General features: G+C 42.2%; 1 protein-coding gene across 2 annotated transcripts in view; it reads left to right on the top strand.

Annotated features, from left to right (window-relative positions):
• Positions 1 to 13,075, top strand: part of LOC120380913 (transient receptor potential cation channel subfamily C member 4 associated protein) — a 72,316-nt gene that overhangs the window by 20,681 nt on the left and 38,560 nt on the right. Inside the window, exons 1-7 of one of the 2 annotated variants that reach the window (XM_039498820.1) lie at positions 1,385 to 1,403; positions 1,497 to 1,625; positions 1,931 to 2,047; positions 7,761 to 7,818; positions 8,798 to 8,853; positions 10,659 to 10,787; positions 12,225 to 12,426. In XM_039498820.1, the coding sequence (XP_039354754.1) occupies positions 1,401 to 1,403; positions 1,497 to 1,625; positions 1,931 to 2,047; positions 7,761 to 7,818; positions 8,798 to 8,853; positions 10,659 to 10,787; positions 12,225 to 12,426 (694 nt within the window). In that variant the 5' untranslated portion in view covers positions 1,385 to 1,400. Of the gene's footprint in view, positions 1 to 1,384; positions 1,404 to 1,496; positions 1,626 to 1,930; positions 2,048 to 7,760; positions 7,819 to 8,797; positions 8,854 to 10,658; positions 10,788 to 12,224; positions 12,427 to 13,075 lie in introns of those variants that run through there. The other variant, XM_039498821.1, reaches the window with a different exon arrangement.

Genomic DNA, 13,075 nt, shown 5'->3' with positions numbered 1-13,075 from the left:
CACCCCCCTCTGTCACTAACCCTTGAGACAGCATGCTGCTGTGGGCGCAGATGTGGATACAGGTAAAAGACTGTTGCGGATCCACATTTCTGTATCCGCGCAGGACTCTGTTTATGTGAATCCTCCCTCTCCCCCTCTTTGAATTTTAGCATAAATTTAGCTGCCTTTTCTTTATTTTGTGAAAGCAGCTTGAAATTTCAGCTCTAAGTGTTAATGACTCTAGCATTGAGTAGCTCATGTTCTCTTGAAGTCTTCTGGGGAGAGGGTGAAAAAAAGGCTGTATGGTAACTGATAATCTTTTAAGCATAGATGGCATTTAATTTAATTTTTGCATTGGGTTGTTTTTGTCACTTTTGTTACCTGATTACTAGAAAATGGCTCGTAGTTCCACAAAACTTCAGTAGTTTTTACATCTTCACTATGAATCTTAGCTTTGCAGATATCTGCAAAGCTATCTGTCCTGTGTTGCTTCTGACATTAGAAACAGTAGTTTGTATCCACAATCAAGGAGAGCCGTATGATACCAGATTTCAGACAAGACCAAAGAAAACTTAGACAAACAGGACCTTCCAGCAGCAAGAATTTAGCTTCACTGTTTCAGGCAGCCTCCCAAGTCACTAACCTTCTTTCCTATTGATCTCCCTGGCTGTCAATCCTCCCACCTATTGAGCCAAGTCTATCAAGTACAATACTCAAAGCAGTGTTGATGCATCATTTTGGAGGGAACTTCCAAAGTTTGAGGGAGTGTGGATCACTTCAGCCAAAGAAGTGGTGAGGACTTTTGGGGAGTGTAGGTATACTTGCTGTTGGTAGAGCCTTTCTGTCTAATTTTATTTTAACTCCAACCTTCTCTCCACTGCACTGGGCCAGTGTAATTCCTGAAAGAGAAAACAGGAGCTGCTCATGATGCTGGCAGCAACAACATATGACTCAAAGCTTTACTAATGTCACAGGGAGAAATATGAACTTACTGAATTTAATGGAACTACTGAGATATTTTATAGACAATATCATAAGTGTGGAAAGAAATATTTAATATACTAAGGGACACCCATGCTCAAAGATCTCTCATCCTGTAATGCCTACAACACCTTGGCAAACCAGTACTAACCCTTTCAGGACCAGTAAGATTATTCAGATGCTGGTCCTGGACCAGTGGTTTGAGACAAAATGCTATTCTCTGCTATTGGGTATTCTGATACGGATGTTCTCTCACTTTGTTTGTGCTGGACTAATCTTATTTGGTACCCAAATACAGATTCTTTTTTTCTCCTTTTTATGGTTCACTTATGTTAAAATTGGAGAACCCCTTCAATTATTCCTTTGTGTTGTATGGAAACGTTCAGTGGTTTAACATGGAGTAAAATAAGCGAGAGCTCACCAAATTTGGGAGCATAGCAATGGTGAGTCATAAGGTCACCTGATGGTGGCATGTAGTATGGGGAAAGGGTAAGCAAATGTTATCCGAAAGGCAATGGTGTTCTCCCTTGTCGTAGATCACAGAGGCCTTGTTAAAGGAAAGGGATAAACAAGCAAAATGGAATGGAATTCCCCTGCTGTTGCAGAAACTGTATGAGAACAGCCATCCGAACAGCGACTTCTCTCAGTGCCAAAGCATCCTCAAGGTAATATATACTCACTGACGCTATTGAAATACCACCCTGTTTCTTGGAAGCCAATCTCTTTGACTGTTGCATGTTAAGAAACTTGACTTCATGCAGTCATAGCTTCAGTCCTTGAAATTGAGCATATGGAGTAATGCCCATCTGTGAAGTGGAGTAAGTAAAAATACATGTCATCACGATTAGGGATCAGTTGATCATCCAGTTATTTCTAGGGCAGTTACAGAAATTGTACATTGCTAACGTGTTGACTGAATGCGATGATGTATTTTTGTTTTGTTTTGTTTGTTTTTTTCCTCTCTTTTCAGGAAATTTCTCCACTTCTCTCAATGGAGGCCATGGCATTTGTCACAGAAGATAGAAAAGCTGCTCAAGAATCCACTTTCCCAAACACGTACACGTTTGATTTGTTTGGAGGAGTAGATGTAAGTGTTCAGGATTTTTGTTAAACATGGCTATAGTCAAGAAACCTCTGAGGCTTTTAGCGAGAGTAAACGGGAGAAGTGTCTTTAAATCAAACAGTTTAGAGGGACTATAATGCAAATCATGTATGGTTAGATGCTTTGGTTGTACTGTCATAAGAGATTTCGTAAGAGAATCACCACAAGAGTACATCTGCTTTCAGTTTGGTTTGCAAGTACTTTCCAAGATACTACATGTTCAAAAGCAAGGGACTTTCTTTTCCATGTGGTATAAAAAGACTTGGTGAGTTTCTGTTCAGTCTCTTGGGCACATAACAAAGATGCTATTCTTTTACATTGCTGCCTGATATTTCCGTGGGGTTTAAGAAAATAACTAAATTCTTGGAAATGATAAACAGATATCAGACTAAGTTAAAGAAAGCAGCAAAGAATCCTGTGGCACCTTATAGACTAACAGACGTTTTGCAGCATGAGCTTTCGTGGGTGAATACCCACTTCTTCGGATGCAAGTAGTGGAAATTTCCAGGGACAGGTGTATATATAAGCAGGCAAGAAGCAAGCTAGAGATAATGAGGTTAGATCAATCAGGGAGGATGAGGCCCTGTTCTAGCAGCTGAGGTGTGAAAACCAAGGGAGGAGAAACTGGTTCTGTAGTTGGCAAGCCATTCACAGTCTTTATTTAATCCTGAGCTGATGGTGTCAAATTTGCAGATGAACTGGAGCTCAGCAGTTTCTCTTTGAAGTCTGGTCCTAAAGTTTTTTTGCTGCAGGATGGCCACCTTAAGACCTGCTATTGTTAAAGAAATCAATTTTTGATTACATACATAACTTATGTAACATGAAAAGAAGCATTTAAAAAAGAAAATGCTAACAATACTCTGTATGCTTAAAGTTCTGCAAAACTTTTTTTTCCAAACTAATCAAATGATATTGGGCACTCCTTGAGTGTTTTCTGTCCAAGGATCTCAGTGCTATGTGATAGGGAAGTGGGCGCAGAATTGGGGATTGAGGCCAGAAGTTCTTTGAACAGTGTCTCTATGGATGCTCCACTGTAGGTGTGCTTGTGTCCTGTGCAACTGATCGGACACTATTACTAAAGTTCTCCCTTAGACCTGCATGTGCACTGTCCTCCTTGCGCCCCTCCACAAGGCTAACCAGCACATGGGAGCCAATCCCTTCAGTTCCTTCTCAGTTGCCCCTGGCTAGAGACAGAACCATTAGCAGTTTGCTCATGATCGTTAACTTTAGCATTTTTAGTAGTTAATCTCCTTCAGTCTTTGTTGTTTTTTTCTCTTAATTTTCTCTTTAAAAACCAGAAAAACCCTTTATTCCCCCCCTGTTTTTTTGGGGACCCCTTTTTCTAACAGGGTTTGCCCAGCTCACCAGGCTTCAAGAAGTGCCTTTCTTGCAAGGAGGCCATCCCTGTGAGGGGAGGGATAGCTCAGTGATTTGAGCATTGGCCTGCTAAACCCAGGGTTGTGAATTCAATCCTTGAGGGGGCCACTTAGTGATCTGGGGCAAAATCAGTACTTGGTCCTGCTAGTGAAGGCAGAGGGCTGGACTCAATGACCCTTCAGGGTCCCTTCCAGTTCTATGAGATAGGTATCTCTCTCTCGCTCTCATATATCTATATGTAACACTCTCGCTGCATATGCTGCCTCGTGGGAAGACCACATTCTGCACAAGTGTGGCCTCTGTCAACAGCTTAATAAACCCAGGTCTCAAAAGGATAAGGAGTTGAGACAGAAGATCATCATGGTGGAGGCAGCCCTCCAACCTTCCCTGGGTCCATGCCAGGAGTCACCCAGAAGGCATGAGTCTTCCCTGTAGGCCTCAATATCCAGGGACTGTGGGTCGAAGAAATCCCCTCTTGTAAGACATCTAAAAAAGAGAGCAGTGAGTCTCCAGAGTGAGCTAGCTGCAAAAGATCTCCAGCAAGCTTGGTACTGTTGGCACCAAGATAATCCAAGCCTGGTACCCATAGGTCATGAGGGTCTGGAGTGGGAGGTGCCACAGACGCACTCAGAGACCTGATGGACACAGGCACCAGGCCAACAGTACCAGTTGACAAAGACAGGAGCAGGGGGCACACCAGTAAGAAGACACTGCCGGTATGCACTGTACCTTCAGCACCGTCATCGGTGAGCAAGCAAGCACTGGAGCGTTTGGTGCAGGCAAGATGCCAGACTCCCTCCATACCACCAACAGCACCAGATCAGTCCGTGCTCCACCAACAGCACCGGATCAGTCCACGCTCAATTCCATTGGAATTCCAGCACTCAGGAGACGTCAGGGTATCTGATATACCAGAGTCTCCTCTTGTCAGCACTGGGACTTTGGTACCGAGTCTTCTCCAAGTGCAGGAATCCTGTCTGGCACCCTGCCATGCACCTGCCACTGTATAGTGGCAAATCAGACAGCCAGAGGAGGTCATCTCCCACCACTCCTCCCATGCTCTCTATGATGCCCATTATCAAGGGGCTTCTCAGGCATACCCTCAGCCTGCTGCATCTAAACAACCTTACAACACAAGGCAAATGGTCGTCTATGGAGATATCCTGCTACATCAACTTCCTCGAGCTCAGGGCGGTCAGGAATTCCTCCCACTGATCAAGGGAACACACGAGTCTTAACAGACAACATAGTATGTATGTATTACATATATTGACAAGGAGGAGCCAGGTCACTCTCCCTTTGCGCAAAAGCACTAAGGTTATGGAACTGGTGCATTTCCCACATCACACTATCAGCAGCCTGCCTTCCAGGAATGGAGAACTCTATAGCGGACAGTCTCAATCGCAAGTTCCCACACAACCATGAATGGGAGATAAAGCCATGACCTATCCAGGAGGTGGGAGAGAGACAGACCACAAACCTGTTCACCACTTACCTGTAGAAGAAATGTCCATGACATTTCTCAAAGCAGGGATGGGACCACACTCCCTGCGCAACACTTCTTCTGTGGGACAGGGATCTTCTGTATGCCGTTCCTCACTTCAGTCCACTCCATACCTCCTCTCGCCAAACAAAGAATGCACTCTACGTTCCAACTTGAGGATTCTCTGCCTCAAGGCTTGACTCTTCCAACGCATAGAAAGCTCCTGCTCAGATGAGGTACAAGAGGTATTACTATGCAGTAAAAAATCCACAACACTCCGTATTCTACCTGCAAAAGTGGTCCAGGTTTCAGACGTGGTGTAATTCCCAACAAATTTCTTTGACATCTGCTACTCTTCCGAAGTTCCTAGGCTATGTACTGACTTAAAAAAAAAAAAAAAAAATGAGGACTCTCTCTGTTTACTCAGGGTCCACCTAGCGGCTATAGTAGCCTTTTACCAACAAGTAGAGAGATACTCATTGCTATCACACCCAACCACAAAACAATTCCTCAGGGGTATAATAAATCTTTTCTCCCAACTCTGACATCCCACCCCAACATGGGACCTAAACCTAATATTGAAAAGCCTGACTAGACCTCCCTTCGAACCCATGGCTACTGTTTGCTTACGTACCCGTCAGTGAAAACGGCCTTGCTGGTGGTGGTCACCTCAGCTAGGAGTATAAGGGAAATAGTGGCTCTGATGGCACATTTCTCTTCTCCCCCCCCCACACCCCCCCGTCCTCCCAAACAGTATTCTTTCAGGACCTGGAGTACTGATGTTTTGTGAAGCTGGTTGACTAGGGAACTACTCAGCTTTTCTGATTCTCAGTAACATCTCTACTTCCCACTCCAATCCAACAATTTTCTCCTCCAGCACAGCCACCATCTTGAACAGGATCATGCACAGAAAATCCCTCTTCAGGCAGGATAGAGAACATGGCACATGTGTAGCAGGTCACCACCACTGTTGCATCACTAAGCAGTTTGAAATCTCAAGTGCTGAACCTGGAAGGAAAGCCTTTCATGCTCCTTCTTTAAACTCCCTCCAAATCTCTCCTGTTAGTTACCTTTGTTCACTGTTGAGGAGGAGAATCAGCTTGCTCTAACTATCATAATCATTCAGGGAAAACTTTTGTTTTTAATCTAAAATTCTTTTTGCTTCCAGTTGTAAGGGCAATGGCTGTGGGTGATTGCCTGTAGAATTGAAATGATGCTAAAATCTGGTGGGCTAGGCATTACTGCAATCTGTTACCTTGAATAGCTGTTAAAGGGATCTTGTTTGGGGGTGGAAAAGGGCACTTGGTTCAAAAAACACTTTGGTAAGTTTGAAATACTTCATTTAATATGTTTATAACTTCAGTTCCGAAGGGCCAACCAGTAATGGGATCTCATAGTGCCATGTGATATCTCTGCTATTTTATTCTTGGGGAAAATTCAATGTGTATGAATGTGTGCAGCACTACAAGTGCATTTGCAGTGCCTGACTTTCTCCAAAACAAGATCAATAGCTTAACAGCAGGCCACGTGATATTTCATGCAACCAGAAAGGAGGTACTGTATTTTTCAGTGTATAAGACACTACTTTTTCCTAAAATCGTTAGACTAAAAATTGAGGGTCGTTTTATACACGGAAGTAAGCAGAGGAGAGAACCGCGCGGTCAGGGCCGGCTCTGGCTTTTTTGCCACCCCAAGCAAAAAAAACAAAAAAAAAACCAAAAAACCTGCGTGGGGGCCAGAGCAGCAAAGGGGGGGGGGGACAAACCTGCTGCTTGGCCGGAGCAGGGAAGGGGCGAGGGGGAACAAACCTGCTGGCTGGAGCAGCGAAGGAGAAGAGGGCGTGAAACAAACCTGCCAGCTGGAGCAGTGACGGAGGGGTCGTGAAACCTGCTGGTCGGTTGGAGCGACCAGGGGGAGGGAGGGGGGTGTGAAACAAACCGCCCGGCCGGCCGGAGCAGCGAAGGGAAGAAAAAACAAACAAAAAAAAATACCTGCAGGGTGGCGGGTGCAGGGGGACTCCCAGCCCTGTAGACCCCGGGCAGCGGAGTGCGCGCCCCGGCTACCGGGAGGAGGGGGGGAGTCAGAAGGGGGGCGGCCAGGGCTTCCTTAAGGGGGCGCTCGCCCTGCGGCCCCTCCCGCCGCGCCGCCTGCTAGGAGGGCTCCGTGCAGCTCGGGTGGGCGGGCAGGGAGGGATGCGGGCTGCCATGCTGGGCTTGCTGCAGACCTGGCACCACTCCCAGCAGCTCCCCTCCTCCGCGCTGCTGCCCCCTACAGGGCAGCAGGAGCAGCAAACCAAAAAGAAAAAAACCTGGCGGCAGAAGCGGCGAAGTGCAAAAAAATTAAAATAAATAAAATAAAAGGATTGGGCGGAATGCCGCCCCTTGGAATCTGCCGCCCCAAGCACCAACTTGCTCGGCTGGTGCCTGGAGCCGGCCCTGCGCGCGGTTGCGAAACTGCCCATACCTTGTCTCTGCAAACAGGCTTCTTCCAATCAAGCTAAGTGTGATGCATAATATCATAGTACTGGTATGTAAATGTTGCCTAATTACTAAATAAAAATGTGTTCTGTTTTATGTTTAAAATACTGATTTCTGAATTTTGGGTTAGAAAAGTGGGGGTCGTCTTATACATGGGCGTCTTATACACGGAAAAATACGGTACATTGAGGCGGCCATGTTTGTAGTGGTTCACTCTCGCTGTTATTTATAGCTCTTTAGGAAATCGGACTGATTTGGGGCTTGCTATTTAGAGATGATAAAAACCATGGGTCTTGGGTGGCTTTTTGATTGAGTCTGTTAAAATGACTCTACACTTCAGTTCATTCTCTTATTTTCACAGCTTCTAGTGGAAATTCTTATGAGACCAACTCTTATTACACAGAAAAAGAAACAGAAAAGTAAGTAGACAAGGTTTAAGATTAAATAGCCATTTTTCAGTATCTTTCCTGGTTTCCTCCTCCATTTATTTATATCTTTCACCCTTTCTTTACTAAACAAATGATTCACTTTTCCTGAAATAGGAAAACTGTCAGTCATTCTCTGTGGTGCTAATTTGAGGGGGTGAATTATAGTCAGTATGTGTTTAAGGCATAGTTTGTTGGTGTCTATATTTTTTCCAATGCATAAATTTGGTTTCCAGGCATTGGCAGATCAACAAATGTTAGAAACTTCCACTGAAGTTACTGGTGGCTATATAGCTCCTATTCAATCACTCCAGAATGTTGTCCCTAGAGTACAGAGCTGTTGAGTGAGTCAGTAAAGAGAATCATATTTTTCCAGACATGTAATGAATAGTAATTTCCTAACTATATAATAAAGGAAGTGTGCCAAAGTGAACTAACTAGTTGCTTCAGAATAGCAGTTTGTCTGCTGAAGCAGCTCAGTAGGCTCAATGTTTGTATTTTTCATCTTCCATGTCTACCAGACACTATGTGGCCCTTGCAATATCTCTGAGAAGGAGTATTATTGTGATATCCTCCTCACTTCTCAAGTGAAGAAACTGAGATTCACAGGTGAAATATCAAGATAAAATCTGTCAAAGGTTTTGTTTACGCTGGGAAAATGCGTTCTCTTTGAAACCATGTTAGTTGGTGGTGGTTAATTCAAGGAGGGAAAGACTAGAAGATTGATGTTTGTTGGACGTAGCTTAGAATTAGCATGTCCTCAGGCCATTAAATCTCTTGGACTATACTGGTCGGGTATCTCATTAATCATTTCTAACTGCTTGCTAATTGCAGCTTAATTTTTTTGCATATCCGTTTCAGGCTGTTTAATTGAATATATAAAATGTCATACACAATGTTCAGTGATAATAGCATAGAAATTAAGTGTTCTTGAAACTGTGTAATGAATTGGTGTATTATTTTTGTTTTGTAGTAAGTGATGACCTGATCAAGGACTGCTTAAGCATATTGTACAACACTTGCATATGTGTAAGTATTACCTTTTTTAAAATATGTATGTTCCTCTTCTTGGCAAACAAACATGTTCCATGCTTCGGCATTGGCTGCACATACCCCAGGAATGAAAGCATATTTGCTTTAAAACATAATTTAAAGACATAATGCAACTCTAACATTTTCCAAAGTCTGGTTACGTATCTGGACCTACTATATTCAGCCACTCTCTGTGTTTGAGCGTTTGTCTAAGTAGTGTTTTATTTATAGGGCTTTCTATAATGCACCACTGCAGTAGCTGAGTGCCCAGTAATTCTGACACACTATTGTGGGCATTTGTCTACATATTCATGTTCCCATCTGAGAGCTATTTTCAGCTCTTGTACTTAGAAACAGAAACAGCAAAAATAGAAAAATGTATGCCCACCTCTTAATTTGAGCATCTCTGCCTGTGCGCCATTCAATGGCCTAGTCAACCAAGGGTGTTAGGGGCCTGATTCTGCAGACAATTCATATGCAGAACATCCTTTGTCAATCACTGGAGCCTGAGTGCCGAGGAAGGGCTGCAGGTTAGAAATCTATAGAGAACTTGGCTCAAAAATTGAGGCCTAAAGTGCATATCTAATGACTAAAACACTGTCAGTAAGTAACGTATTTTCAGTCATAACCCTTTAGTGGATAAATGAGCATGTTTAAAATACAGTCATTTTAATGAAATGCTGCATGTAATCACTGGGTTGGAACCATTTTAGGGAAACTGACTTTCTCTTAACATTACAAAAGTATTAGTACACAGTGTTCTTTAAACAATACAGAGACCCTGTAGAAGTGGCAAGGGCTGGTGTTTGAGTATTCGTTATTTGATCTACTAAGGGGGGGGAAATAGAGGTAGTTTGTGATCGTTTTTAGATCAAATGCAGCTATCACATTTGCAATCCATAGAATAGCTGCTGGCTGACTTAACTCATTTCAATTGTAGTGCCCTCTCTGGATTTTTGGGATGGATTTGAATGGAGGGTTGCTTCAGGATTGTAAGACTGTCTAATGTCTTGGTGCAGTTCTGGATTAATTCTCTTTATATCTAGGTATGATATCTATGCTGATATCTAATCCATTTGATCAATACCATATTAATAGAGGTTTTTTTAAGAATAGTTTGTACAAATACCTGACAGCGATGGTCAAGGTTTACTTGGTCTTGCCTCAATATAAGGGCCTGGACTTGATGACCTCTTGAGGTCTTGTTTCTATGCTACGGCCACTAGTACATGGTCAGTTTTGCTGAACTCTGAACAGACGGCTTTTTGAGCATTTGGGGTAAGGTTTTCTGGAATAAAAAATACTGAATTAAACCAAAGAGCAACCTTACTCCAACCAGTGATCAGGGTGAAATCCTGGCCCCATTGAAGTCAGTGGAAACTTTGAGCAAACTCTGTTCAACTGAGAAGTATGTTAGCAGTTAGGCAAGAGACTGAGGGCCACATCTAATTTCCCTAAAATAGAGATTAACGCAACTGTTATCAGGTCCAATAGAGAGCTAAAGCCCACAGGCAACACAGGGTCCAGCTGTGCAACATTTATTCTTGTTCCAAGCAGGCAAACAATTCAAGTCAAAATGGAGTTTTTCATGCTGGGACCTGTAGTTTCAGCAGGCCTCATGAGGATTAGCTGAATTGTTCATCTCCCTGGACAGCATGTCACCAACTTCTAGGACTTGCTTAATAGGTACCCAAGAGAGTGTTTGTGAAACTGGCTTGCTATGTATGATTATCACATCTGATTTGCCAGTGCAGCCACCTGCCATTGTTGGGTGTATTTTACCATTCCTCGCTTTCTTCTAGACTGAAGGAGTCACTAAACGATTGGCAGAAAGAAATGATTTTGTGTTGTTCCTGTTTACGTTGATGACAAACAAAAAAACATTTCTGCAAACAGCAACACTTATTGAAGATATCCTAGGAGTTAAAAAGGTCTGTGGATGTTTCCTATAATTGTGGTTGCGTAACTGTTCAGGTAACTGTTCAGGGTTGTGTGCTAGAGGGGAAAAGTCAGTCATGTTAATAGTGTGTGGGGTTTTTTTTGTGAACATGCAGTGAAGAAAATTTGCCATTTGTTACCATGTTATTTAGTATTACAAATAAAATGTTGTTGGAGACATATAACCATTGTAAAACCTTGGGCAGGATACATTTAAGGTCTCATCTACACTATGTGCTATAATCAGGTCCGGGACCAATGTAAATTGATCTCTTGACACTGTTGCATTTGTAAAGTAGATGTACTTCTGTCTTAACCTTGGGAATTTCATTCTCATCACTAAGTACTGAAGAATGCATATGTCAGACTAAACTGTTTTCCAAATTGACCTAAAAGGCATCTTTTTGCTAGAAGTTGTCAGTCATGGTGGCTTTTAGTCTGTTCTAATTTAATGTTCTGGACTTTGTGCAATGTCACTGGGTATTAGGATAACAGTTCTGCCTTAAAGGGATGTAATATTTAAAATATTGGTAGCCAAGCTTCCTTGTGTTAAGAAAAAGTTGTATTAAAGTTGAAACAGCAAGATGATATGTTGAACAATGAAAATACAGTTTTGTCAATTTTACTCCCTGGTTCTCATGCAGTGAGTCCTGCTAATTCCAAAACCGCTCAGTTTTTAAAAATGTCTGTAGTACTTTTTTAATACATTCTAAATGGTAGCCCTGAATAATATGGCAGTATCCCTTCTTAGAGGGTGTCACTGCTGCATACTAATTATTCCCTTTCCTCTGCTAATATTTCTGCAGTGGTGAAATACAGTAATTGGACTTCAGCGTCCAGCTAATTTCTGCCTTCTAGATAGGGTTTTGGGGTTATAGGGTTAGTTTTTTCCTGACTAATTATTAAGATGTATATTTTGATGTTTACCTTTTCTGAAGGATGCTTAGACACTTGTCTGATCCTTCCTTCTGGTTACTTTTCAGAATCTTCCCTTTTCACAGATGAGACTATAATTTAAAAATATCTGACAGTGCAGTCCATCTATAGATGCATTTAACTTCAATAAATTTGGGGATACAAACCAACAAAATATCGAAACTTCAGAATAGCTAAAATTGGCTTAATACTTATTTTTTCACAATTCTGTTTTTACTTTTTTTTTTTTTTTTTTTAAAGATTTGAGAATGATGTTCTCTCATAAATTAGTAAACGTGGGATCTTAGCCTTAGGTTGGGATTCACAGCCCCTTTCAAACTCTGAGGAACTTCTGCTACCCATCTACCCTTGTCTCTGACTAAATTTAAAACAATTTAATGCTGATGGGGAAGGCTCTTTAATTTTTATATGTTCCCTCTGTTAACGTTGATTTTGGTGAAAAGACTGTTGATTTATTACATCAAACAATCAATGCGTTGTTTTGTCTTCTATAGGAAATGATACAATTAGAAGATATTCCCAATCTTGCAAGTCTAGTATCCAGTTTTGATCAACAGCAACTTGCCAATTTCTGTAGGATCCTTGCAGTCACAATTTCAGAGCTTGACACAGGGAGTGATGACAAACATACGCTTCTTGCTAAAAATGCACAGCAGAAAAAAAATTTGGGTCCTTCTCGAGCTGAAGTTAATCAAGGTAAAGTGTCCCAGTTACTAGAGTGTTGCATTCTAAGCACAAGTCCAGAGGAATCAGAAAGGAAGTAATAAACCTTGTCTTCGTCTTGTCAAGAGTCTGAGGCTTCTGTATTGTGATGTTGTAAACCTTCTGCATTTATGGTGCTTATTCCTTTAATTCTGCATTCCATGGAGGTTCTTACCAAAACCATCATCAACAAAAAAGAACAGTTTAGTTTAATTATAATCTTCATAGATTCACATGCACCCAAGAAGTTTAGTTGAGTAGGTATTGATGGTTGCGGTGGAAGGAAGATGTTTTGATGCTGTGACAGACTATAATGTCTCAGTACCATAAGTGTAGCCAGTGCTTATCTATTATCCAGGGAAGCATTTACAGTGGTATCAGGTGCTTTATCTAGTATCTTGCTGTAGATCAATATGTCAGTCTTTTTCTCTCTCACTAAGGAAAAAAATGTTTAATACCAGTCTGGCCACAGTCACCTACCATTTGCTATGCCAGTGTGTGTGGGGGGAAATGCAACTTCCCTGGGGAGGGAGACTCTCGATCTATTTCATACGTACTGATGAGGTAGCATGGTGCATTAGAGCATTAGGCTTGGAAGCAGACTGAAGTTCTGTGTCTGTCCCTGAACTAACTTGGTTTGTGA

This window comes from Mauremys reevesii, linkage group 13 (assembly GCF_016161935.1).
Source record: "Mauremys reevesii isolate NIE-2019 linkage group 13, ASM1616193v1, whole genome shotgun sequence".
Lineage (NCBI taxonomy): Eukaryota > Metazoa > Chordata > Testudines > Geoemydidae > Mauremys > Mauremys reevesii.
The sequence above is the reverse complement of the archived record's forward strand: the minus strand, read 5'-3'. Positions and strand labels throughout refer to the sequence as shown.